The sequence below is a fragment of the Coloeus monedula genome, assembly GCF_965178545.1.
Source record: "Coloeus monedula genome assembly, chromosome: 8".
Taxonomy (NCBI): domain Eukaryota; kingdom Metazoa; phylum Chordata; class Aves; order Passeriformes; family Corvidae; genus Coloeus; species Coloeus monedula.
The window spans coordinates 19,001,278-19,029,073 of NC_138788.1; the positions used below are offsets into that span (position 1 = coordinate 19,001,278).

The 27,796-nt window shown below is 46.6% G+C and overlaps 2 protein-coding genes across 2 annotated transcripts; both read left to right on the forward strand.

Moving 5' to 3' along the window:
- The first annotated feature begins 3,180 nt into the window (after window positions 1-3,180).
- On the forward strand, window positions 3,181-14,186 carry NOLC1 (nucleolar and coiled-body phosphoprotein 1). Its single transcript, XM_082286570.1, has 14 exons — window positions 3,181-3,313; window positions 3,406-3,461; window positions 3,534-3,655; window positions 4,750-4,865; window positions 5,651-5,792; window positions 6,310-6,413; window positions 7,071-7,221; window positions 7,746-7,886; window positions 8,279-8,368; window positions 9,589-9,735; window positions 9,959-10,504; window positions 11,232-11,344; window positions 11,734-11,814; window positions 12,066-14,186. Exons 1-14 carry the CDS (start codon window positions 3,203-3,205, stop codon window positions 12,222-12,224), a joined length of 2,079 nt encoding a protein of 692 aa, XP_082142696.1. The 5' UTR covers window positions 3,181-3,202; the 3' UTR covers window positions 12,225-14,186.
- Window positions 14,187-22,061: 7,875 nt separating this feature from the next.
- On the forward strand, window positions 22,062-27,766 carry LOC309575503 (2-hydroxyacylsphingosine 1-beta-galactosyltransferase-like; the record flags this gene model as incomplete). The annotated part of the gene is made up of 5 exons (XM_082285945.1): window positions 22,062-22,907; window positions 25,541-25,680; window positions 25,854-25,930; window positions 26,311-26,530; window positions 27,451-27,766. The coding sequence occupies 5 exons, from the start codon at window positions 22,062-22,064 to the stop codon at window positions 27,764-27,766; spliced, it is 1,599 nt and encodes a 532-aa protein (XP_082142071.1).
- Between the last annotated feature and the right edge of the window lie 30 nt (window positions 27,767-27,796).

The window sequence follows — 27,796 nt, forward strand, 5'->3', positions numbered from 1 at the left end:
AGCACATGTATGACTTTATGACTGTTCCACATTATTTCCCTTGTTAAGCTGTGTATCTTCTAACTTCCAATATAAAAAGTTAAAATAATCTCTCTGATGTTAGATGAGAATTTCAACATGCTCTTATGAAATGAGCTTTTAAATTCTCTCTTTAAAGCCTTGCAGTATCACAGAGAGGGTTAGCAGAGTCAGCTTCCAGCTTCATGGGAACCCACAGGACTTCTCCATGTCTGTCAGTGCCACTTAGGATACTCTGCATTTTATTTAATCGATGCAGAGCCCACAGGAAACCACTTTAGCATTTAAACTTCCCAAGGCTCTAAAGTGAAATTAATGTGCCTCCACAAATGAGCTTAAATAAAATAACTGCTAGCGTGTTGTTTCAGCAACCTCCAATTAAAAACTCAGATGACAAATCGAGGCAAAGGCCTCTTCACACCCTAGAACATTAGGCTAAGAAACACTTACAAATCTCCTAAAGAAATAATTAAGAAAAAAAAAAGGGAAATAGAGGGAACATTTCATCTTACCTTGCCCAAAATTGACTGTTCAAGTCTTTCCTCACTTCAGTTCACTGCAGCATATGAACACAGCTGCATTTGCAGCATTATTCTCAAGGGTCTGTCTTATCCCTGTCCAAAAGGGACTAAATTGTTCTTTCTGGAGCCACTGCTTTTTTTTGCTAGGTACTTACAAGGGGTAACAAGGAAAGGATTCAGTAAGTGTTTGAATAGCCATGCTCTCTCTCCTCACTTTTTCTTGGTCATGAAGAGTGGAAAGGCTAGAGACCTCTCATGGAAATGTTCTCTTCTGAGATGAGCTGGGGAATAAGAGGCTAGAAAGCAGTGCTGCAGAAATGGACCCACTGGTCCTGGTTGATGGCAAGTCGAACGTGAGTCAGCAGTGCCCTGGCAGCCAGGAGAGCCAACCATGTCCTGGGGTGCATCAGGCACAGCATCACCAGCCAGGCAATGAGGGGATTGTCCCGCTCTGCTCTGCACTGGGGCAGCCTCACCTCGAGTCCTGGGGGCAGTTTAGTCACCATAATATTAAAAAGATCCTTTGCATAACTCTCCCTGCAGCCTTAGAAAAAGAGATATGGCAGGCAAGGAGAGGACTGAAAAGACTTATGAGGAGTAGGTGAGGGGAACAAAGGAATTCACAAGCAGCAACATAAATCAGTTGAATTTGCCTGCTTTTTAGATCCTGGGATTTCCTACTACTGCCTTGGGGAATACAAAAGCAAAATGGCTTTCCCTGCCATGTCATCTGGACAGCTGCAAGCACAACACAGGGGAACACACCTAGAGAGCCACACACCTTTGAAGAGAAGCTGCCACGCAGCACAGGGAATGGACATAACTGGCAAAGGCCAGGCAGGAGGGGGAGATACTTATTAACCAGAGGAAGCAGAGTGAGCCAGTGAAGCAAACACAGTCAGTAATTTCCCTGGTTCCCCCCAGCAGTTACTTCAGACAGCAGGACTAAAGTAACAGTAGTTTACCAGCAAAAGCTGCATCTCTTCCTTTCTAATGCAGGCAAAAGCACAAAAGTTTGCTGAGCTTTGCAGATGAAGCTTGCAGCTGTAGGTTACTGTAGAGGGAAACTACAAAAACTAAGCAATATTAGTTCCTACAAACAGTCCTCTTTCTGCAACACAGCCCCATGCTATTCCATACATAACAGGGGCAGGGCAGGTCAGAGGCATCTCAAAAACAAATAAACATATTTAACCAAGCCTCAGTTGAACACCTCTTTTCTGCAACACAGGCTACAGCACCTGTACAAAATGAATGTTACAAAATATCACAAGAGCTGACTTTTACTTCCCCATGAGTGCAAACATGGGGCCTTCCAGAAACACCAGCAACAGGCACGCTTTGCTGAGAACAGAGCCCACCCAACTGCGTGTGCTCATTAGGCACTGAGGGATGGAACACCCACACAGCACAGAACAGCAATATTTGGAAACAGTTAAGTGCAGTGGGCTAGGTAGGGGGAATGTAAAAAGCAAAACACTGCCTACCTACCACTGCTTTGTTGACCCTGGCAGCCCTAAATCTAGACACTAAACACAGGACTCTCTTCTTCCTTGGCCCTCAGCAACCTTTATAGCAGAAAATCAAGGAAAGTGCCATCCATAACAAAGGCAGAAATAGAAAGTTACATCCATCAGAGCAAACCTTCAGTTTTGCAAGAAAAAAACTTTCCTGGAAAAGTGGCTAAAGCCACAGCAATATACAACAGGTGAATAAAATCTCATCCTTATCAGGGTTCTAAGCTAAGTTTGTCGTGCTCAGCCTCATCTATGGCTTCCACATCCACCCTTTTCTATAGGTCCAGAAACTCCACTTAAGCTCAGGCCTGGGTCTTCAGCATTTACTTGAGCTATACGTGTTTCATGCCCTATCTCCAGCCTCGAAACCCTTCAAGTCTATATTGCAGGTGGCCTTATCTCAAATTCCCTTTCTCTCTCTTATAGCTTGTCGCTGTAGGATCATGGTGTTACTTTTACCAACTCAATTTGTTCCTGTATAGATTTGAGTATTCAGTACGTTCCTGTATGAGTTCAGCTGCTTCTTAGCTCGTCTTTCCTGAGACTACCGGCGAATCCTGTTATCAGCACCAGGCCCTGCCTGCCGCGTTCCAGCCCTGTGGGGCTGTGCTGGGCTGCTGAGGGCTCCGGCAGCACTGAGATTGCCCACAGCCCCCAGCTGGTTCTCCTCCCTGGAGCAGCCTTACTGCTGCTGCCCAGCACTCCCCGAGCTCCTTACTCCTGCTCCCCAGCATTCTCCTTTCAGTGATTTAAAACGGATTATAAGTAGGAGTAAACTGGCGGGGCTCAAGTGGATTTAAGTCTAAGGCTTCCCTCTTCCAGAGTCGTGTGGGCACTCTCGGGTTCCCAGCCCCCCTTCTGCCTTCGCACCGTAGGCAGCCGTTCGGCACTGCCTTGATGCAGGCGCTGACACTGAGGGGGCCCTTCCCCATCCCCTCACTACGGGAGTGTCCCTGTCCCGAAGCCCGCCCGGGCCACCACCGAGCCCCGAGGCGGCGCGGCGCGGCACGGGCAACGCGGCAGCGGTACGGGGTCGGCAGCGGCGCGCGCGCGCACGCACGCACGCACGTACGTACGTACGCACGCATGTACGCAGGCACGCAGCCGTTGGCGCGTGCGCGCGCGGCACGTGTCGGCGTGGGCATCATGGCGGAGCGGCGCGCGGTGCCCAGCGATCTGTTCCCCCTCGTGCTCGCGTTCCTGCGCGAGAGCGGCTGCCAGGGCGCCGCGCGCGCCTTCGCCAGGGAGGCGGCGGCGGTGAGCGGGGAGCGGGACGGGGTGGGGACGGGACGGGGCTGACTGACCGATTGACTGGCTGACCCTGGCTGACGCGGCCTCTTTCGCTTTAGAAGGAGCAGGACCCCAACTCGGCCTCCCTCCTGGACATCTTCACCTACTGGCTGCGGTAAGTGCCCTCCGCCGCGGGTGCCCCTCCGCCCGTTCCGCGCAGGGCCCCGCTCAGCCCTTCTGCCCGCAGGTCTCCCGCGGCCCAGAAGAGAAAGCTGGTCCCGAACGGCGGCCAGGCGAAGAGGAAGCCGTCCGCCAGCAGCAGTGACAGCTCCAGCGAGGAGGATGAGAAACCCCCCGCTAAGAAGCCAGGTTGGTTTGTGAGCGGCCCTGGTGCAGACCGGGGTTGTGTTTGGCATTGGCTTCTCACGTGCATTTAGAGCTCAACTTCACCAGCTCTTTTGAGGTCTTGCAGCAGCTCAGGGACTAGGTTTGTATTGATTGATCTGGGTTTTTGCAGGTCTTTCGTCCATGACTTGTAAGGTATGTTCATTCTAGCTAAGGGCAATCTCTTTATCTTGTTATAATTCAGGCACAGCAGAGTTTCTGTCCCATACAAGGTTTTAGCCATTCCAGAGAAACGCCAGGCATCCGTACTCACCTGCTGCTTGTGTGAGGTTGCCACACTTTTTTCTCTCAAGCTCCTCTACTGTGCTCTCATAAAATACATCCCTCCACTGCACTTTGCTATGTGGTGAGCTGTATTTTTCCCTTTTATCTGAAACTGTTCTTATATCTTTCCTTAATCACTGTACACAAGACTGTGTGTGTGTCTAGCAGTAGATTTGTGGGAGGGAAGGAATAAATGGGGAGAGGGAGAGTCACAGAAAGAAAATATGTCTTCAACTTGAGCCATCCTAAAGCTGAATTTGAACTTATATCTGATTTTTATTTGATAAGGACAATTGTAAATATAACATGAGACAAAATTAATTCTTTTGCTCCACATTATTAAAAAGCAATCAGTAACTTGGAAGTGGATTTGGCTAAAACACATGTAGGTGCTTGGAACCTTAACATGGTATTGCAGGGGTTCTCTTTGCAAGCACTGGTCTGTACTTGTTCAGCAGGTTTCTTTAAGCTGGAAGGTGTGCAGAGGCAGCTAATACTGTCTCAGTTTGGGGGGGTGTTCTTTCTTTGTGGGCTGTCCTTTTTGGTGATAAACATCTGCTCTTAAATTTGTGAGTGACAAAGATAAAGTCTAGAATTGGTTTTATCTTTCTGCTTACCCATTTTGGAGCAGTCTGCCACACAGTGCTCAAGAAACAAAGTCAGTGTTTTGAACTTCAGTCGTGGTTTAATGACCTTAATATATAATTTTGCCCTGATACCCAGTAGTGCAGGATATAGGTACATGAAAATTGAGAATTAACTTGTCATTAATGTGTGCTGTCCCTTATTTGCAGCTAAAGCACCAGCTGTGCCCAAAGGAAAAGCAGTTCCTGCAGCCAAGATGGCAGAGAGCAGCAGTGAGGACTCCAGTGATGATTCAGACTCAGAGGAGGAGAAGAAGCCAGCAAAGGTTGGCTTTTCTTTCCAGCCTCTTTAATGCACGTTTGACAGTGACAAATAATAGCAAATTTGACCAACAGAATTGTGTGTGAAATTGGGCTCACTTGTCCTGAACTATGAAGTGCCCTGGCTGCTGCAGATACAATGCAAAAAGACATTTCTGTAGTGCCATTTGGACTGGTCCCCGTAAAAATAAATCTGTCCAGCACCTACTTTGTTTCATATCCAAGTCTGTTCCTTGCTTTTATTCTAAGACTGCCAGGGCTTACTTCCTTTGCAAAGAAAGATTTAGTTACAGTTTCTACTGTAAGTTGGATCTTTATATATATGTGTGTTTATTTAAAAAGAGAATCTTCTCTTTCCTTTTTCTTGCTACAGTCATGGTCTTGAAGTGCAGGGGAGGAAGAATGATGACAGGGGAGGAAGAGTGATAACATTGTACACTAGAGGAGACCAACTAGAGTTGCCCAGTCAGTATTTTCAGTCTTCAAGGTAGTGTGATTGTAGAAGGAAGAGAACAGTGCCGGCCTCAGAGCTGCCCCATTTTGAGGAGGCAGAACTGAAGACCAATGTGTAAAGGAGGGTTCCAATGCATTTCTGGGAGGTTTTCTAGAGCAAAACTCTTATCCTAGGATTTTCAGACTCTGACCACTAAGCAGAGTAGTGTTTTCAAATCAAAATGGTAACCTCTGTGAAAGACAGCTGTTTCTATACTCTGTGTACGTGTCCGTCTTACTAGCCTTGTTACCTTTTCACGACTATGAGAGTTAATCAGTTTTTCCTCCTGTTGTTTAGAAAGGTGCAAAACCTGTGGCGAAGCCAGCTGGAACCAAAATCCAGCCTCAGAAGAAAGCAGAGAGTTCCAGCTCTGACTCAAGCAGCTCAGATGAAGGAGCACCAAAGAAGCAACCACCAAAACCAGCAACACCTAAGTCAGGTACCGCTTATTGCATATCATGAGCAAAGTGCAAAATCAAAAAAGCAGGGGAGGGGTGCCGGGGACTGTACCTACCTGCAAAGACATTTGTATTAACATAGTCTGAAAATCTGCTTTCACTGCCATTTGCACTCCAGTCCAGTCTCTTCTGACATAGAGGTGTGGAAGTGAGTGCAAATAAAACATCTGATTCTAAACACTGTGTTGTTTGAATAGGTAGCTGTAGTCAGCAATCTTAACTGTTTAAGTTTTGTTTTTACCATTGTCTTCCCCTCAAAAAGCAGGGAAGATCTTTACATAGCCTTTGGTTTTGGAACTTCCCCTGAGCTACAAGAGACAGTTTTCAGAAACTTTTTCTAAGGTTGCAGTAGGATAAACCCACAGTTTTGCTGTACTACCTTAATCTGCCCTATAGGCTTCATGGTTCTTTTCTCTCTAAGATACTCACTGCTCAGTGTAATTATCTGTCGTCTACCTTAGCATGTTTTGCAATGTCCCTTTTTAATTCTCTCAAAAGGAAGTAAATCTGCCCAGGCTGCTGTCAAAGCTGTCAATGGAAAAGCAGAAAGCAGTAGCAGCAGCAGTGAAGATTCGGATGAGGAAAAGGCTGTACCAAAAAAGGTAAATTAGATCATGAAAAGGTTCATGAACAGTGTAGAGGTATAGTAAGACTGGGTGTTACCATCTTGCAGGCACAGACTACACAGATGCTGTGCTCAACATAACTCCTATATCTCCTTCTCCTTCATACAGTGGGATTATGTGTTCCAGCATCTCTCCATGTACTGCTTTCTTCCCTAATACCTCCTTACTACTTTCTCTGCTCCTTCCTTTACAGGAAAATATCTTGTTGTGTCATAACTGTGTTGTGTCTCCATTATGTAAAGTTGCTTTGGCCTGACTCTTTCATGTTTAGCTATCTGTAACTTTGAGTTTTCCACTAGTGAGTGTTTAAAAACGTTTCCTGCAACACAAAAATAATCATAGTTGGTTTTAATCACATGGCAGTTGCTAAATTTCAGTCAGTCCTCTGCCCCTTTGTCCAGAGGAGCTCACCATTAGGGGTTCATGGGGCAGAAAAGAATAGCAGAGGAGCTAGAAAGACAATGACGCTCATGTGTTTCTTAAAATTTGCATTTGAGAATCTCTGTTAATCTTTTTCCCTTTGTCTTCAGAATTTGCTCTTCAGTGAGGTATGGAACTAAACAAGGTCCACATCCAGTTGTCCCCACAAGATTTCTGCAATTTCCTTTTTTAATGTGTATTTCTTTTGATAAGGCTGTTCCGAAGAAATCACCTCTGCCAAAAGCTGCAGCTGCTCAAGCATGTCCAGGGAAAACCAAACGTGCCAAGAAAAGTTCCAGTAGTGAGGACTCATCTGACAGCTCAGATGATGAAAAGCCACCTGCAAAACAAAAGCCAAAGTCTGGTAAATAAAAAATACTAATTTGGGGTTTTTTGTGAAGTATCCAGGGCCATTCAGTTGCAGTCCAGCTGATGGGCTAAATGGGCCTCTGTTCAGTATAGTATATTGTCTTTAGGATTCCAGTAGAGAGCTGGTCTGAGTAGAGGGTCAATCAGCCAAGGTCAGTCTGACTCTCTAACCAGAGGATTTGAGAAGGCAGTAAATGAAAACAATGAAAAATTGACATACATGTTTTTTTTCTGAGAAAGCTCCTGTTCTGACAAGCTCCTGTTCTTCTAAAAGTGCAGAGAAAAGTTCTGCAGAGATGGTTGAGTCAACTGAACGCGAAGAGGAGAGTTAAACTCAGAATAGAAACGGGGGTAGCAGTGGGGTGGGTATAATGGTTCAAATTATAAGCTAGTATTGGACAGTAGCTACAGAAGGCGAATAAGTGAATAGCAGAAGTGCTTTATTCTAACTACAGCAAACATCTTGTGCTGCTGACATTATCATGCAGGCATCTGAATGCTGTGTTTCTCTTCACATAGGTCCGTACAGTGCTGTACCACCTCCTCAAGGAACACAGACAAAGAAGGGCCTTGCTAAGGCTCCTGCAAAAAAGGCTGAGAGCAGTGATTCTTCAGACAGTAGCGATGAGGCAGAGCAGGTGCCCTCAAAGGCAGAAACAGGTATGTTGTGAGGAGGAGAGGCTGCAAGGGAAGTACTACATTGTGCCAACAAGGTTTTTGCAAGGTCTTGGCTTCCTTGAAAAAGCCATTAGTCTTTGTTCTGTGTTGCTGTTTGCTCTTCTGGAAGCTTCTGATTAATTTGAAGGGCATCCCAAACAACACTGTGTACAACTTGTGGATCTGAACTGTGGTCAGGTTGGATTTGCACATGCTGGTTTGAGAAGTCATCAGAATCTAGTTTAGTGGGAATAAGCCAAGTTCTTGTGTGGCTTTCAGTGGGCTGGCTGAGTGGTGTACTGAGAATGGAGCTTTTTCACATCTGGAAAGGTTTGGATCTTGGGACAAAGGTTTGGTGTTGATGTGGCCTATTAGTTTTAAACTTGCTTTTGCAGGCAAAGCAGTAGTAGCTAAAACAATCCCTGTCCCCCAGAAGAAAGCTGTGACTAGCAAGAAGGCTGAATCCAGTTCTGACAGTGACTCAGGTAATTCAAGAAATCAAGTTCTGATTCTTTTGTGTTAATGTTTTTACTGGCCAAGTTGCTCTGTAGTGGTGCATCTAAGAGCCTTAGCGTATGAGTGTGACCATGAGACAAGACCATTGGCAAGTGCAGAAAGGTCCCCATGTTGCTGGATGGAAAGGGGAAGGGGGGGGGGGAATTGTGTATCAAGTTTCTCCCAGAAGTTTAACCATTAAACTCTTCTTCAGCATCAATGTCTTGAGATTTTTGGGGTTTGTTATTCCATTGTGTTTGGAGAAGTTTCTGAAATAAAAATGTAATCATCATATAAAGTTGAAAATAGACTTAGAAGATACCTGCCTTCTCCTAATGTGACCCTAGAAATGGGGGCGGTGTGCTTTGTCTCTCCTGTCAACCAGGTTTGAGGCCTGGTATTTCCCATGTAAGTTCCCTATGTGCTACATTTCCCTCTGAGTTCAAGATGCTCCTGTGGCATACCTCAGCATCTCTGGTGCCATGGCAGGGACTGGGTGGCAGCTGCCAGTCTGCAGACAGCTAGCCCTAGCACTAGGTTGTGTGATACTCCGGTGAGTGTCAGCAGTTCTGTGTTTTCTGGTTTTGTTGTGTAGTTTCTCTCAGAATTGTCAAGTTTTTGATTGACGTTACTAAAGTGCTCAGAAATACTGGAATAGATCAGGTTCAGTATTCCAAATTGATGTAACACAATACAAAGGTGTATTTGTACTCAAGAGTCTCCATTTTCAAACTGCTGCTTTCTCATCTGATGCAGAAAGTAGCTAAAATGAGATACTGTGCTGCTGCTGCCTCACTTTGTATGCTTTGTCAACTTTATCTCTTAATTTTTGGTATGGTTTTTTTGATCCTTACCACATAGATTCTTTTTCAATGTTTCTTCTTCCCAAGTTTCATGATACTGGTACTTTCTCCAGTTCTTTATTCAGTACTTCTTCTACATTATTCTCCAAATATCTACTTCCTTGTGGATGCATTAGTGAAGAACTTAAACTGTTTGTTTCCACTTTCTCCCAACAAAGAAGATGCATGGAAAGATAAATGCTGTCCCCTGACCATTCAAGTGTTCATCGAATGCTTGCCAGTTACCTAATGGCTCAGCCTTGAGCCACAAGCCATTTTGCTTTTCACTTACCCATAAGTTACATACATGTTACCACTAAAGTAACTTGCACATGAAGCCTATTAACTTGAAGAATTTTTTTTTTTAGATTCTAGCTCTGAAGATGATAAAAAGAAGGTAGGGAATAAGCTCCCAGCTAAACAACCTGTGATAAAGAATGCTTCCAAACCAGCAAACGTGGTTGTCAAGCCTGGACAAGCAAAGAAAGACTCCAGTTCTTCCTCAGACAGCTCAGGTATTGGGGTGGGAGAGGAGGAGAATTTCTACGTGCATGTTGTTCTTGTTCAGACCTCTGTGTTTCTAGGCAGGGTCTGAGGGTGCAGTTGAACAGGAATACCCATTGCAATGTTGTTTCAAGCAGATAATGAAGTGCACTGTGTATCAACACTAAATCTGTATGTTAGCCTTGTATTGAAGGAATGGGACTTAGTCTTGAATGCTTTTTCTTTCCATTCTAGATTCTGATAGTTCTGACAAGAAGGCAGCTCCTGTGAAGCCCTCAACTAAAGTGGCAACCCCTGCAGCAAAAAAGTCGCCAGCTGCCACAAAGAAAGCACAAAGTAGCTCTGATTCAGATAGCAGCTCCAGCAGTTCTGAGGATGAGAAGAAGAAGAAAGGCCCTCCAGCTAAACCAGCTGGCAAAGTGGCTAAGCCACTGTCCAAACCTTCTACCCCAGCTCCCAAAGCAGACACATCTGACTCTGATAGCTCAAGCAGTGAAGAAGAAAAGCCAGCAGGGAAACCAGCCACCAAATCTACAGGAGCAGCAAAAGCAACTGTGGGGAAGAAGGCAGCTGCTTCTAGTAGTAGCAGCAGCTCATCAGATAGTTCCAGTGAAGAGGGTGGGAAGCCTAAAAAGGCAGTGAAAGGGGTGCAGAATGGTTCTAAGGCCAAAGCAAAAGCATCTGCAGCAGCTGCTAACAACATGAAGTCTAAGCCAGCTGGTGGCAGCAGTAGTAGCAGTGAAAGCAGCTCTGAAGAAGAGACTGGAAAAGTCAATGGAGGTATTACTGACAGTCTGGGGAGTCTCTGTGTGTCAGATTGGGAAGTGGGTGTGTCAGGCAGTGTTACTGAGCTAAGCATGAGTGGAAGACTTCCTGAAACAATACTTAGTCTAATCTCTGTGTGTTACTAGATTATGCCATCTGCTGCAGTAATAAGACGGAAGGGCTAGTTTTGAATTTGGTGGGATCCTTTTTGTCTGTATTGCATAGCTGCTGGCAGTGAAATTTGTGGTAATGTGAAGTACTTTTCTGTGTAGTTGTTGCCAGTTGCCATCTGTGCATGCACAAGATAAGTGACAGCAAAGCAGACTGCTGGAGGACCTTGTCTGTGTGGAGTGGAACACCACAGTTGATGCCCCAGTGCACAACCTTGATCTTTAACCCTCCAGGAGGAAAACAACTAGTGATGCACTAGTGATGTGTGCAAGTGCATGTGGCATGGATCCAAAATCTGGCAAATTTTGACCAGAACTCTCTCAAAAATTAAAAAAATCATTAATATAGAGCTACTCTATTCCATAAAATTTTATCCATTAGGATAGGATGGGAAGATCCTTGCTGACTCAGAATTTCTGTTGGTGTCTGGTGCAGCAGTCTGTTTTCTGGGTGAAGTAATGCAGACACCAGTTCTCACACCTGTGTCAACATTGGGTTTGCTTTCTGGGGAACAGAAGCCATTACTTTTCCCAACAATGCCTTTAAAGTTTTACTGCTGTGCATCTGACAGGCACAATTGGGAAGAAACAGAAGAGGGAGGATGTTCCAGAGCCAGAGACACCACACAGTAAAAAAGCAAAGATCAAAGCCAAAACACCACACACAGTTCCCAAGGTGAAACGGGTGAGTGAGGGTGGACTATAGCAACTGGCTGAAGAGGCATCCCTGCCTTCTGAACAAGTAGGCTGGTTTGGGGTTTTTCTTGGTGGTTGGGCCCACAGGATTATTTGTATTTTTACTCCTCAAGCACTTAAACTTTGTCCGGAGAACCCTAGGGAGTGCACATAAGAACATAATATTATTCTGGCCAAAGCTGTTTGGATATACTTGCACGGGAGCAGTCCTGAGCTGCCTGATCTGAAGCAGGGAAAGAATCATGAATCTGAAAAACACTTAAAGATTGAGGTGATGTGAAGAGGGCTCCATATTTGCAGGGCAAGGAAGGAGGTTGTTGCTAAAGAAATATTGTGTGTTTGTATGTGCCTACTGTGTCTTGTTTTTTTTCTTGACAGCCGTCCTCTCCATTCCGCCGCGTAAGGGAAGAAGAGATTGAGGTGGATGCCCGTGTGGCGGATAACTCGTTTGAAGCAAAGGTAGGGCTAGGTAGTGCTGCCAGAGTGCTAACGTTTGGTCTCTGCAAGTACATGTCTGCAGAGCAGCCTCGGTGTGCTTCTGGGGAGTGGTTTTGGTGAGAACTTTTTCCACCAGGAGGCGCATGGGAGAGCGGTATCAGCTCCAGTGTGAATGTACTGGGGTTTGCTGGGTGCAGTCAAGTGCAAAGCATTGCCTTCACTCTCTTGGGTACTGACTTGAATTTCTTTTTCTCCCCGTCCATCCCTCACAGAAAGGAGCAGCTGGTGACTGGGGTGAGAAGGCTAACAATATCCTGAAATACACTAAAGGCAAATCTTTCCGCCATGAGAAAACAAAGAAAAAACGAGGCAGCTACCGTGGGGGCACTATATCGACCCAAGTCAATTCCGTCAAGTTTGAAAGTGACTGAGAATGTTTCCTTCGGAATTCATAAACCATCTGCTCACCAGAACATCTTGGATGGGCATATGGACATTATGGATGTCACGCCTGCCTGGAATGCTACCTCCCCTAGCCCCTTGTGGGGCAGGCAGCTCCAGTGTAGGGATGTGGGAGAATGGTTGGATGTTTCCCCCTTTTATTTCTAATTTTGTTTTAGTCTCCCAATTTGAAACCATCCTTAAGCTGGTGTTAATGGCACCACTAGGGTGACCTCCAAGACTTACATTTTCTACAGTCTTATTTTAAAAGGCTGGCAGTGATTTTTACTTCTGGTTTCTTGCCCATCTAGTAGAAGAATGAGAAATCATTGTCCTGTATTTTAACTTCCCATTTCTTTGTCAGCCAGTTTAACTCTTAATACCTGTGAAAAGGCAAGTATTGTCTCTTGCCTCTCACTAGTTACTATGAGAATAACAACTGATTTGAGCGGTCTGGCTGTAATCCCCAACCCCACCTGACATTTCAAGTTTATCCTTGTAGTGTGTCAGGGTTCCTCTTCTGTTTTCTCTCGTGGTTTCACCTTGCAATAAATACCTACTTTCTTCTTTCTTGCACTCCTGTGGAGGCCAATAACCAGACTACTTGGAGAAGCAGTCTCTAAATATGTCTTAGTAGTTGAGTAACAGTATTGATTGCAGTTGCAAGGTGGGGGCTATTGTCAGAAAGACCAAGGTCTATAGTATTGCTGTGGCACTCTAGATAAACACTTCGATTAGTGTAGCTGGGGAGTGGAGTTGTACAGAAACTTGCCTGCATGGGGGTTGTGAAGTTTCACTTGGTGGGAAGAAAAAAGGAGACTGAGGAGATAGAGGCCTCTTAGCAAAAGGCAGAGGTGAATAAGCAGTGTTTTTGTTTCAGAGGCTCTGGCTGCAGTGTGGCATTACTCCTTGTTCTGTCTGAACGTAAAATGTGCCAGCTTACACTTACTGCCAGCAATGTGAGCTGCAGCTTGTTAGAGTTTAGATGAATGTATCATAAATGCCTTAAATTCTGACTTGGATCTCTTGGTCTTGGAGCTGTTTTCCATCTGTTAAATCCCTCTTGAGAAATAAATGTCACTTTCCCGTTAGCACTAAGGCAAATAAACCCTGGTGCTGTAAGGTTTGAAGTACTAACTACAAGTATATGTTCAGTATGGGGAGTCACAAACAAGTTGAGAAACTTGCAGCCTAGACTGAGATTTCATGAGGAACTGACAGTAAAATGGCCTACTGCTGCTGAGGAGTGGGCTTGCATTCACTCAGTTGTGTGACTGCCTCCTTACTTAGGTGCTGCTTTGCATCTGGTAGAAAATATTCCCCCAAATACTTTGCCCTCTCTTAGGTGGGTTAACTAGTTTGAGGAGCAGTGGGTTGAGCCTACAGCCAGTATGAATTGAATAGTGGTAGTGCATGTTTGGGAAATGGAGTAGTGGGCTGTGAGATACGCTTACCCCACATGGTAAACAGCCACTGAGGTAGTGCAGGGCCTGATTTCCATGTTTCCATTCCCTCCCCAAAGGGTTCCAGTGAGAAGAGCCTTGTTACAGGAAGCTATGTTTGTGTGCAAAGCAAATTAGTGTCACTTAATTGAGGGTTGGATGAGACTTGATGAGCCACTCCCATGTACATGAGTGGCAACTTTTTCCAGTGAGCATTTTTCAGGACTTCCCTTCTGGCTTGCACAATCACTGTGGCCTGGATCCAAGGCTACAGTGCAGAAGGGCCCAGAAGACCATGATTATTACAAGAAAGTAAAGGTTAGAGGCCAAAGGAAGGTGGGAAGAGTATTTTCTGCATGGGGATTTGAACATCATCTTTCTTGTCATTTGCCCTCTTTTTTCTGTTTATCAGGATCTTACATTTGAAACTCTTTAAAATACTTTTATGCTTTGAGGTTTTTTAAAAAGTCCATAAAGTGTGAGAATTTAATGTGTCAGAAAATAAAGATTGCTGCCTTTGTAGTCTGAGTGGATCTGGTAGTTAAAGATATGGAATAGTGGGTGGGAAAAGGGTACCAGTGCTTGAGCGTAACAGCACTGTCTCTACATCTGTCTACAACCCCTTCTTGTCATCTTATTACGTGATTGTGGGCATGTAACAGACCTTCAGAAGTGAAACGTGGCCTGTGCAGCTGCCTGGTGAGTGATTACAAGAAATTTGGGTAAGATGCTAGAAGCTTTTATCAAAGCAAATAGGCTGCTCAAGTGCCTTCCCTTCAGAAGGTTGTCTTAGGTCTTCTCAAATATTGCTGCCAAATCAGCTGTATGGCAGCTGGCCATATAAGCACCAACATATTGGAAGAAGAAAGAATAGGCATAACTGAAAAACCCTGTATAGACCTACTTAAAATAACTGAATTCTGTATCCTCTTAGATTTCTTCCTCTATGTGTGCAAGGAAAAGCAGCTTGCTGATAGGTAAGGCCTTGTGGAGATCTTGAGTGCTGTAATGCTCAATTTTACCCCTTGCACTATGGTTCTGTGGAAAGGGTGGGATGATGCACCAGGTGCATTGGGCTCTCAGTTGCTTTGTAACCAACACTCTTTGCCACAGCCTTCCACCTTGAATGTGATGCTGTAGAAGATGTAATACTACCTGAAGTTTCAGCAGAGGATGCGGAAAATGTCATTAGCTTCGGTGGAGATCAGCACCTGACTGAGCAAGTGCAACAACTGTTGGCATGGGAGATGCTTTGTGAGACTCAAAGTGATGTGCTTGATACTCCTGGGAAAAACTGCTCCTTTCACAAGATTTTGCAGCTGCTAGACACGCTTACCCCCTGCAGTGGGCTGGGTCACCGCAACAATTTTGCAGCTGCTGGACACGCTTACCCTGGATCTCTGCTCACCCTACATCTCTACTCAGCTGCTGTCCTGGTGTAGAGGCCTGGTTTCCCTGTGCTACAGTGGTGCAGTTACAGCTATGGTTAGTCCTGGAAATGGACCAACAGGACATCCCCCTCTGGTGTGTGCTGGAACACTGTTCCTCACATCTCGATTCCTCTGTGCACCTTTCCCTTTTGCTGTCCTGACTACTGTGTTCCTGTTGTACTCTTCTCTAAAGGGGTCGGGGCCCTGGGGGCGTCCGGGCAGGGCCCAGTAGCGGTCACGGGAGACTCTGACAGCGTTCAGACGCACTGGCCGGGCCGGAGGCAGAAGCTGCAGCTGATGGGTACTGCCCCGCTGCCTGTCGAGCTGCCGGAGCAGCAGGTTCGGCTCTCCGTGCCCTCTCGCCCCGGTCCCCCCTCTCGCCCCGCCTTCGTGCCACAGCGCCGGGCTCGGCTTGGCTCAGGCCGGGGTGCGGCCCGTGGGCCGGGGCGGCGCAGCCCCGGCCCCACCTGCGCCCGCCGGCTTGAAAGGGGAAGGCGGGCAGCTGGTGGCTGCGTCCCTCCCTTCCTCTCTCTCTTCCCTCCTTCTTCCCGCACCGCCGCCCCTCTCACTCGGGCCGCGCTCCGGCGGGACTCGCTGCAGGTGGGTGCTGGCGCTGCGGCGGCGGCGGGCGGCAGCTGCGGCCGGTGCTTCTCGGCCCGTCCCACCGGGGAGGCTTCTCGGCTTCGCAGCGGCGGCGCTACCCCGCTGCGGGCCGTGGTGTCCTGCCCGGCTGTCGTGCGAGGAGGGTCCCTTCGCCCTGCGGCGTGGCGGGGTCGGTGGGATGCGCGGGCGGGGGCTGCCAGCCGCGCTCATGGTGAGCGCTGCAGGGCTGGGCTGAGCTTGCTTGGGCTGATGGCAGAGGCACCTGAGCGCTGCCCGACCGGGGAGACGGGGACAGGGACTCGTTCTGAACTCCCAGTTCTCAGTCTGGCCCCGGCTCTGCCCGGACGCGGGTGGGCAGCCTGGGTTGCTCCAGCGAGGCTGCTGATGGGCGCGAGTTCAGCATCTGCTTTAATGCGCAGGACCAGAGCCTTGGCACATGGACACGCGTTCAGAGTGCTTTTGTGTAACTTGCTTCATCTTCCTTTAGAAGATTACATCTCAGGAGTATCTTCCATATCCTGTTCTGCCTCCTCTTCCTATGCAACCCTCTTCAACCTCTGTTTATGGCAGCTCAGCCAGGTCTCATTCCTCTGGCGTGCTCAGAGCCAAGAAGCTCTTTGGTTTGATTGTGGGGTTTTTTTTTTACATGAGGGCGTCAATTGTTTCATTGAAGATAAGACTCATCCCTAGCTTCTCTACTCCTATAACTCTGTCAAATGTGATCAGACTTGTCTGTCAGGCCTTTATCAGTCCCCAGAGCTTTCTACACAAGATTTCACAACCTTCTGGAGTGTTTAATAACTTTTCTTTTAATGTGGCGCTTCTCTGCAGAAAGAAGCTGAAATGACGAGGCAGTAAATGGGAAGATTCTTTTCTTCCCCTCTTGACTGCTTCTCTAAAGTTTGGTGCACCTGTATCTTCCCAGTTTTCTCTGCGGTCTGAAGAACTTCTTTAACTTGACTGCCATACAAACATAACTTCTTAAGACCAAATAATGTACTACCCTGTCATGTGCTCTCACTTTGAGGTCTATGGCTCACATGACTATTTGGAAATGGCCCCAAGCTTTTCTTTCTCTTTCATCCAGGGATTACAAATAATGTTCTGACTTGCTTCCACACTGCAGACCTCAGACCACTCACGAGGAGCACAGTCTCAAATCAGCTGCTTCTGTCTTGCAGCCATGTTGTAAGCAAGAGGAAAAGGCTGTCCGGAAGAACTTGTTACTGCAGAGCACCCTGGTGTCACAAACCATCTCTGTTCCTTTCAAAAGACAAACAGGAAGCCTGTGGATATGGAATGGGGGAAATCTCACTTACCACCTAGACAGATTTAATGTATGATGAGAGGCCAGGTGGGGAAGCAGATGTATGATGTCTGACACCATCCCCCAGTTCAAGGTCTTGAAGATGTATGTAGCTTCAAATACTGTGACAAGCTGAGACCCAGGTCTTTATTTCTTTTCTCAGTTGTTATGGACCAGTATTTCCTTTAGTATCATGGTTCCCTGGCAGTGATCTATCGTCTGGCAACCTCCTGCTAGCCCACAGATTCCCACCTTGCTGTAGAACTTCCTCCATATAATTCTTAATGAGACAGGAAGGATGTTGAAGATGGTCCAAAGGTCCAAAAGTTAGGAACTGTTTGGGAACTACATCAATCTTTGTCCAAAACAGATGCTCTTCTGGTGCTGTTTTGTGGCAGCAGTAGCACCAACGTGGTGAAAAGTATAAATTATTCTGATGCCAACCTGATCACTGCTGTGATTGTTCCCTTTGGTCCTTTGGGGATCTTGATTTCCTTCATTCTCTGTGTTTGTAATGGGCTGCCATGAATATGTAGCTAGGAAAAATACTAGAAAGGTATGTTGTTTTGAGCAGACCATCTGTGCACTATTCAGTCTGTGTGCAAGCAATATTTTAAAAAACCCTCAGGGTTGTAGACTGCCAGGGGATGCTTATATCTGAAGGGGAGTTTTTTTCTTTATCATTGTTTTCTCTACTAAAATACTAATGCTAGTATTGGTGTACTGTAATACTAATATTAGTATACTGTAGTGCTAATACTAGTGTTTTAATGTTATTTACCCAGGTGACTCTGGTTAAGCCAGAGTCTGCGATAAACCAAAACCAGAGTACAGAAGCCCACCAAGCAGTGGGCTAGATGTGATTGATGGTTAAATTTCCCTATTTCAACCTGTGCTTTGCTAAGTTTGCATTGTACAGTATTGTATCCCCTAAGTTTTTACTAGGGATTCCCCATGGCAGCTCCTGCTTGTACTGCAATATCCTTTGCAGTGACAAAGTTGCTCTTGGAGCTGCATACCTGCCTGCTTTCACAGAGTCTTGGCTTCCATAAATTAGCTGCTGCTAGGCTTGCTGTCAACCTGATGGTAGCAGATGGTCCTGGTTTTTCTGGACCATACCCAACAGAACAGGCAACTTCAGTATCTTATTTCAGGAAGAATTTAGAGCATCCAGGTGAAGATATCTTTTGCTTTTTGTCTTCAATGAATTCTGGTGCTTTGTTAACTCCTGAGAAGTTTGCAGTGAAAACATTCCTTACTGTGGGCGAGACCTTCACAGAGACTTGGATGCAGGAGGGGAAATAATTCAGCCCCATGTGCATGGGCTTCCAGGTCCTAGGCAGGAAACAAGTAATATAAAAAAGTGGGGGAGAGGGAGATATGTAAATGGCAGTCCTTGCATTTCAGCCTGCTCGCTGCCTTTTCTTTGGGGGCTTCTTTGCCTAGACTGCTTCCTGTGAGAGGTTTTAGTACTTCAGCCTAATAAAAGGCACCTGAATTAAATTAGAGCTGTAGCTGCTCAGTTATTCCACTTAAATTGATTCGTGTAATTTTCGATCAATACCAGAGCCATACCCTGTTAAACACGTTAAACAGGGCAAAATCATGGGACAAGTTTCATCCCAGTAAGAGGTTTCTCAGGGGCATTTCAGAGGGCTGTGCTCTCTCTGCTCCCTTTCTGCTGCCTCACCTTTCAGTGTCAATGCATTGCTGTTGCTTTGAAAGCAATCTCCCAGCAGCTGAAGGTGGCCAGGTGTGCAGGGTAGGGGAAATGTTGCTGCCTGCAGTGACAGTCTTGCTTCCCACTGCGGCAGGCTCTGGTCCTGCTCTACTGAGGTGCCTGCTCTTCCCTGAATGCTCCAGCAGTGAAACATTTGTGGCATGGGTTTTTCTGACAGTTCTCTTTAACCCTTACTCTGGCTGCCGGTGTTAACTGTGATGTTAGGGGCATTGCTCTGTGTAAATCAGCCAGCTGGCATGGTTCTGCCAAGCACTTGTCATGAAAACAGGGAAGGGTCTAATCTCTCTTTACAAGCCTCTTCCACTTGTAGTGGCAGGGTTATTTTTCAGTATTTATGTGATGTAGGCACTATACCAGGACTTCCAGTCCACAAACAAGGAGATGGTTCTGTCTACTCTGCTCTCAGGCCTAGTGTGGGATCTGTCATTTACTTGGATTTTGCACCTCTGTCAAGGCACAAGCTGTGATTTCACCTTCCCAGAGAATCACATTCCCATGCCCAGGTGTTTGAAGGTTTCTATTGAAGACTACCCGCCTGCAGTAGCTGAGCTCCAGTAGCCAGAGAGCTGCGCTGGCCACAGCACCTGCCCCGGCTGCAGGATCCTGCTGCAGAGCTCATGGAGCAGCTTTGGGTCAGTAAGAGGTAAACCAGGGAGGTGAGCAGCTGGATTTTAAACCTTCCCTCATCTGGGCTGTTTAGTCCTTGTCTAGGTCTGGGACTTCCTTCCCCTTTGCTATCAACCTGAGACTGCAACAATGACTAGTTGCTGAAAAAGGGACAGAGAGCCCTTGTGCCCTTTGTGCTGGTAGTTAGCCTTCATCATATCCCAATAGCACTAAAAATCAGGGATCTGTCTGGTGTATCCAGCACAGCTCTAGGGCTGGAGGTACAACCAGGGTACGTTTCCAGGCATGGACAGAGCAGAGATTATCTCTGGTGATATTGAGCTGGAGCAGGAAAAAAGGTCTCTTCCTGCAGCCTGGCGTCCTCTCACCTCTTAGCAAGGTTTACAGCCTCCCTTGTTGCTTGGGCAGGGAGAAGAGGTTCCTGAGCCAGCACCTTTAGGGATTGCTCCTGATTTTGGAAGGGATGAAACCACCAAGAGCAGTTTGCAAGTCTCACTGTGTCAGCATCTGCCCCTAACCTGAGGGCTGAGATTGACAGCTTACTTGTCATTTGGATTTTGGTAGTCCCCAGGGGGTCCTGGCTGAGATGAGGGTCTCAGCAATGTCTGGCACATAGGTCCATGGCAGAACACAGTTCTTGCTGAAGATGGGTGACAAATTTTTTCTTTAAAAAACTATTCCTTTTACCCAGATTATTTCTTCATCTTTTACTTGTTGCCCAATGAGAAAACACCCTACCCACATATAAAACCTCTTCTACTCTTCTTGGCATACTTATGTGCATGTATGACCCATTAGGTGCCCCAGGACAAGCCTATACCTGCTTCTGTCCTTAACTCCCTGCCATCCCAGAGGAGATCAGCAGTACACGGCAGCCATCCTTCCCATGTTTCCTGGAAGCGGCATGTGCTCCTGGATCTGCTGTGAATGTCATAGCCAAATGCTTTACCTTCCCTGGTGTTGGGCAGGATAAGTTCCCTTTGGGCCTCTCGGGTAATGTGAGCACCAGACCAGCTTTGTGGGCTATAGCTCTGTTGTGACCAACACTTTGTCACAGGCCCACCTGTTTCCTGCTGTTAGGGAGGCAGGATGCTGGGCAGATCCTTACTTTCCTTGCAGAGCTTATGCTTTCTTCTCTCCAGCCCATCACCTTTGTCTACATTCTCCTAGAGCTTTTGTTCTGTGGGTCCAGCTACCCCCTTGGTGTCTGTTAGCTTTTCTCATGTTTCTCATCACTTGTGTGGGCACAGCCACACAGTTGACCCAGGGTGGGAAGGGTTGGGAGTCCAAGCACTAGCAGGAATTGCCTTTGAAACAGGATAGGGTCCCAACCAGCAGCTGCTCTGTTTCTTTCCCATGTCCTGTCCCCACATGGGACAAGAAAGCAATGGAGGAAGAAGAGAGCAGTTTTACTCTCCTATGTCTGTGCCCTTACTTGCTTCGTTTGGCCAGAGATAGTCAGCTGCTGAGGGTAGTCTGAAGATTGTATTTAGCAGAATCTTGTCTGTTAATTTCTTTCCCACATCTTAATTGATCAAGCACTAGTGGAGAGGCTGTCAGAAAATCTTGTACCAAATTCCACTCTACCACGTCCCTGCAACCCCATCAGGGCTTAGTGTGTGGGGGTCATCCAAAATCCACTTCTAGTTGTTCCCCTTGTAACTTCTTCCCCTTCCCACTGCTGCTTCCTAGCATGTCTGAACTGGGTTCCTGCTTCTGACTATTCCCAAATAATTATCACATAATTCTTCTCCCAAAATAATGCTAGGTGTGGGTGAGGCGCATTCGTTTCCAGTGATGTAGCAACATCCCTTACACAACAGAAATCTTGGGTGTTTCACCAAACTGAAGAGGGGATGACGGCTTTAGGAGTGTGACTAAGGGGCATCAGTGTGCCATAGGTGTTGCATGTTATCTCTGGGATTGCTTTCTGGGTTTACCTTTTTCTAGTGGATGAGTATCCTGGCACCTGCTTTCCCTTGCCAGCCCTTTCCCCAGAGCCTCCCATGACTGATCCATACTGGAGCAACTCTCTGTCCAGACTGTTGCTGTGCTCTCTGAGATTGCAGTTCCTCTCGGCGGGTCCTGCTGTGACCTGGATTTGCTCCCACCCTGTTTGTGCTGAGCAAGGTGCCTTGCCAGCCATGTGAGGGCCAAAGCCAGAGCATACCTCTTGGCATTCCCACCAAGCTCTGCAGGCCTCCCTGCGATCTTGCACAGACATCAAGGGCTCAGAGAGAACCAGCTGTTCTGGCTGGACAGAAATAAAAATAAAATCCAGCTGAGCTGGTTCTGTAGCGGTAAACAGGGACTGAGCAGCAAGTGTCCCTGCTGGTGCAGTGACCCAGCAGAGCTCCTCCAGCCACTCACCCTCTGTAACTCTGTGTGAGTCAGTCTGCTAGTTTTTGAGCCTTAGGAGCACAGAGAAGAGGTGTTCTGGAAAACTCCTCTGAAAAGACCCTGATATCTGACTTTGGTTGTTGGGGTCTTTTTGTGGCTTTTTTTTTTTTTTAGGGCAACACAGGGTAGATGGGGATGGATGTTCCCCAGTGAAGAACTCCAGACTGCTCTCCTTTCCCAGCTCATGAGCTTCTGGCTTGCAGCTACAATCGCAACTGTTAGTTGTTGAGTGCATGACAGAGATACTACATTAATGGCATGTTTGTCTCCTTGCAGTGATGAAGATGATGAAGGTGCTACCGTGCCCTGCTGCTCTTCTTTTCCTAATGACTACATTCACTGTGGAGCCATGTCACTGTGCCAAGGTGCTGATCATGCCCACCATAGTCTTTGACAGCCACTTGCGAGTCTTCATGCGGGTGGCAGAGGCACTAAGTGACCGGGGCCATGACCCTGTGCTGCTACTTCATGAAGGTCGGGATGTGGAAACCTCCCTGCCTGGCTTCCGTGTGCAGAGGTACTGGGGTATCTTCAGCACAGAGAGTGCAGATGCCTGGGTGCAGGAGAAGATAAAGCGTGTCTTTCAAGGGAAGATGACCTCTCTGGAGGTGTTTTCATTTTTGGAGAAGTACCTGGAAAACTGTGACCTAGTACTGGGAAACTCTACCCTTCTGCAGAAGCTCCAGTGGGAGCACTTTGACCTGCTTTTGGTGGACCCCAACGAGATGTGTGGATTTATCCTGGCCCATATCCTACAAGTCAAATACTCTGTGATTTCCACTGGTTTCTGGTTCCCAGCAGAGATTGGTGCCACCTCCCCCATTGCCTATGTCCCTGAATTTAACTCCCTGATGACAGACAGGATGGGCTTCCTTGGTAGGACGTGGAATCTCCTAGTCTACATAATAACTCGTGTGGCTACAAAACTGGTCATCCTGCCCAAGTTTGAACGTCTCATGGAGAAGCATAGGGTGGTGCCTAAGACATCCATGTTGGACCTTGTTCATGGAACTAGTCTTTTCTTCCTCTGTAATGATGTGGTGTTGGACTTTCCCCGTCCAACGCTCCCCCATGTCGTTTTCACAGGGGGGATCCTCGCTGAGCCTGCAAAGCCCCTTCCAGTGGTAAGTGTGAGAAAGCTTTGATCTATGATTGCACATTAACTGGGGAAGCTACTTACTACAGATCTTCTTTGGAAGAACCTTGTAAAAGTTCTGAAGCCCCAAGAGTCTGGAAAGCTGCTGTGTTTTGGTGCTTGTGGGTGCATCGGGGAGACAGAGAACACTGAGGGCTGTCAGGCTGCAGGGAGGATGTAGAATTAAGTGGTCCACTCTGAAGCAGGATTTGGCCTCACTGTCCATGTAAAATGGTGTGTGGAATTCCTAAACTGAAAGTGTTGCCCTTGGGACTTGATCATGAATAGTTTGTTTGCTCCTCTGCTAAAGTGGAAATGGGAAGAACAATTAATCTTCCTTGTTTCATCACTGATATATGTTAATCCAGAGTTTCCTCCTTCACCCTATTTCTCACAGAGCATTTCCGCCCTTGAACTTGTAGTCTTAAGAAACCACAGGGGTGAGCTATTCTTGTTCCTTCATTAAATTCAATGCAAAATCCCAAAGTGTAGAAAACTGAAGGGTATCATCCCCTTTTTCTCAAGATTCAGTCCTGAAAACTCCTCTCAAGACTTTCTCCAGCCTATGCCTCACTAATCCCAGGAATAAATTCAGAGGGACAAGCTCCTAAAGCCTCTGACTGAAGACAGCATTGGAACAGAGCAGGGCTTACCACTTTTACAAACATTGAGGGGACATAAACCTGGATAATAAAACTTGGGCAGTCAAGATGTCCTGGTGTCCTGACTAAGGGCCTGAAATGGAGACAAGATTTCAGCTTCCAAATTATTAGAGACCTGTGGATGCCAATATTTTTCAGTTAAAAAAAAGTGAGATCAGGTGCCTTAAAAAGAAGGTCTCCAGATGTGTCTGACTGCACGTCAGCCTTGCCTACATGGCATGGCCTGCAGGTAATGAAATGCACGTAGGGTGCTCCAAAAGCTGGGTCAGAGGGTAGCTGCCTCACAGCTCTTGCAAAATGCTGGCTTGGTCCAACCTGGTCACATACACACCTGCCTTATAAAGAGGGGAGTTGTTTGCTAGGGCATTACTCATGTGCTTCACAACTTCCAGAACAGATCTCAGGGCAGCTAGGGAAGAATGATGGAGATAAGTCTGGAGCCCTGCAATAGGTGGTGGCTGTCATGCTGGCAGGTAGGCATGTCTGTGTCCACGTTATGGGATGCCAGCAGAAGAGAGGGCCTCTGTAGGTCTAGGTGTATCTTAAAGAATGTTCCATCTGAAATGGAGCAGGGTTATGTAATTAAGATGTTTATTTCCTCCTATTTGAAACACTATGATTTTGAGTGCTTCTAATTAGGACTTGGTTAAATATAGATAATTTATTTGAGAGAAAGTGAGAACATTTGGTGGTCAACCATGCTTCTCTGGCAACTTCAATGCTGTTTCTGAAAGTCAAATATTATGGCCCAATTGTAATGGATAACATAATCATTTGGTTTAGGAGTTGCTGTACTTTTATTCAGAAAAGGAAAACTAGCACTTTCTCTTCTGTAGCAGTTTCAGTGGTTGTACTGCTCAAAGGATGTGAAACTCAAAAGAATGGAGACACCAAAATATCTCTGTTGTAAACTTTTTGATTCTTGGATTGTTTTAGGGCACTCTAAGTATTTCTGCAAAGATAGGCTTGCATCTCTGAAGCGTACAACAAAGGAGAAGTATCCCCAGAGAGTTACACTAAGATGTGCTTTGTAACTCTTTTGTACTATGATCCCCCAACTTTTTTTATTTAAAAAGATTTTTATTAAACTTCCCTAAAATGCCCCTGACTGGGATACATGGGAAACTTGAAGCAGGACAGAACTCATAATGAGAAATAGACTCAGCCCAGCCTGGCATAAAAGGGAATAGTCCATGTTTGCTCCACAGCAGCTGTGGTTGCTGATTTCTTCTCCCTGCTACCTTCTGGGTTTGGTTGAAAAAAGTACACACTCTGTTCTAGGTACAAGCCTGTTTATGTAGCATTACAGGTAGCATCTAAATGAAGGACAAATAACTGTGGGTTTTACTGGATCTGTAGCTACCTCTCTGTCCAGTGATCAAAAACTAAATCTGTTGCCTGCAAGTAGCTATTGAGGATGGGTAGAAGTCTCCTGTCAAGATGGCAAGACTTTCTGCCACTTCCAGGAGAGTTTGTAGGAACTCTCCAGCAAGATGATGTTCCTAACTGTGTGATGTTTTGTCTGTTGTATCAGCCTACATCTAGAGAGCCTGACAGTCATCCTGTCTTAGTGGTGACAGGAAAATAGCCCTCCTCTTTTTACTCCAATTTCCTTCTGTCCCCTGGCTGTTCCTATGTGGGCCCTATGTTTTCAGAACCTTTCTTGTCAAAGAGTAATTGTGTTACCTCCAATGAAGGAGATAATGCTGTGAAATGCAAGTTTTGGACACCTCCCTGCAAACTCCCAAGGCCAGCAGGTGCTCAAATAATTTCTGTCTGGCTGGGTACAAAAATCACAGTGGTTTTAGAGTTCATTGCCTGGTGAAAACCGTGTAGCTTTGTGCTCCAGGTGGATTTGGCTTCATCTTCTCTGGGGACAGCTTTCTACTGACAGAGGCAAGAATGGGAAGGGCCTTTCTGCAACAGTACTTCAAGGCAGCTGTGTGTGTTTTGCCCACAGGGTCTGCGTCTCTGGGTGGAAGCAGCAGAGGCGGGTGTTGTTGTTGTCTCCTTTGGCATCGGGATCCGAGCTCTTCCAAGCGATTTGGTGGAGAAGATGGCTGGTGCATTTGCTCGCCTCCCGCAAAGGGTGGTGTGGAGGTGAAGAGGGAATGGGATTCATTTTCACTTGAGTTGGATGAAAAACAGTGTTGAGGGGTTATTCATTTCAAATCACAGAATTTGCTTTCTGTCTCTTGGTCTGATTGAATTTATTATTGTTCTCTATGTGTTTCTCTTCCCCTTTTTTCCCCTTCCTCTGTCTCCTCCCACAGATATTTTGGTCAGAAGCCAAGAAACCTGGGTGAGAATACGCTGATGATGGGGTGGCTGCCCCAGAATGACCTGCTAGGTAAGGCTGGGTTCTGTGTATGTGTGTGCTGCTAGCAACATCCCTGGAGTTTAGCCCAAACCACAGCAAAGGCATATAAGGATAACAGCACCTGTGTGGGTCTAAATCTGTTGCTTCTCATGTGTCTGATCTGTACAAAACATGATCCTCACCTAACACCTGCTTGAAGCTGCTTGGCTCCTGTCTCCCTTCTCCTCCAGGCTCTACTCAGCATTTTTGGGCTGCTGAAAGCCAGATGTATTCCCAAAGGGTAGCATCCTCTCTGCTCAGCATGCCTGTTTTTCCCTAAAACATGCATCAACACTGTGTGTTGAGGAACCCCCTGGTAGCCCTGTTGCAACATGGAAGGCACTGACTTGCTGCTGTTTCTTTACCTGCAGGCCACCCCAATGTGAAAGCCTTTGTCAGCCACTGTGGGATGAATGGTATATTTGAGGCAATTTACCACGGTGTGCCAGTGGTGGGCTTTCCTTTCTATGGGGACCAGTTTGACATCATGACCAGAGTGCAGGCAAAGGGCATGGGTATCCTCATGGACTGGAGCAGAGTAAAAGAAGAGGAGCTTTACCAGGCTGTCATCACAGTCATCTCTGACCCCAGGTGAGGCATCTGGAAGCATCGCGCTCTTCCTTGGTGCAGACAGTGTGTAGGGACCAGTGTGACTTTGTGTTGACCCCTACACCGCCTGTAGTGGCTTCTGGACCAAGCACAGTTGCAAGCATTGCTCAGCTGGCCAGACGTGTCACTGCCTCAAAATCCTCAGATGCAGTGCAGGAGGAGATACTGCAGCATTTGCTGCTAGAGTGTGATCTAGTTTGACTGACTAATGTTCTTACCAAGTTTTCTGAGATACTGGGGAGCAGACCTCTTCTCCTAATGCCAGCCTGTCATAAGGCAGAGTGAGATCACAGCCTCACATTGGGACCTCCCTGGACTTGTCCAAACAACTTCCTGTAGAAACAGACAGGGAACTGCAGGTAATGCTCCATCTGCTCCTTCTGACAATCATATACTCTGCTCTTTCCTAGAACTGAAGCAGGAAGAGAAAAGAGCACAGGGCTCCTGTTTTCTAATGGGACATGTGCAACTGCTGGTTTTTGAAATGCTCTCTGAGAGCTTGATTTTTTTAAATAGTTTATATTTCTTACCTATTAAGAGGTGTTGCAGTTTGGTACCTTGAAGGGTTTGGCCACTCATCAAGTGTGTAACTTTTGCTTGATGCTGGGTGAGGTCTTAGGGTGCAACTCCTCAGAAAGTGCAATACACATGAACTCACTGAACAGGTACTTGCAAGCCAAACTGTCAGTGTTGTTTACAAAACACAAAGTAAAATACACTCTGGCTTTTGCCTTCATGGCTGGCAAGTACTATCAGAGTGGCTTCCAGAAGAAGAATGGAAGAAATTTGCCCCTCTCCCAAGGTATTTTTTGGGACTTGAAAGCATCACTGGATGTCTCAGACCACTTCTCAGGTACGAAGCTTCTGTAAAAAGGTAAATGTCTTGTCATCTTCCCTTGCAGCTACAGAAAAGCAGCCCAGCACATCTCAGCTCTGCACTTGGACAGACCAATGCACGCTCTCAACAGGACAGTGTATTGGCTGGAGTACATCCTTCGTCACGATGGGGCACCCTACCTTCGCCCTGCTGTCTATGACCTCTCCTTCTATGAGTATTTCTGCCTGGACATCCTGGCTCTTCTCTTGCTATGTCTGGCTAGTATTGGATTTGTTCTCTACAAATCCGTGGTGTGGTGCAGAAGGAAGGGGGCCAGCCCTGTGTATCAGAATGGAAGTTGCATGAAAGGCCACTTCACAGATGAAAAAAAACTGCAGTAGTGGCCGGTGTGTTCCAGGGCATATCCCATC

Bases quoted from the DNA above. Each gene is read 5' to 3' on its own strand.
- NOLC1 (XM_082286570.1), top strand. From the start codon at position 3,203: ATGGCGGAGCGGCGCGCGGTGCCCAGCGATCTGTTCCCCCTCGTGCTC. The intron at 4,866-5,650 runs GTTGGCTTTTCT...CCTGTTGTTTAG, and splicing joins AGGAGAAGAAGCCAGCAAAG to AAAGGTGCAAAACCTGTGGC. The intron at 7,222-7,745 runs GTAAATAAAAAA...CTCTTCACATAG, and splicing joins AAAACAAAAGCCAAAGTCTG to GTCCGTACAGTGCTGTACCA.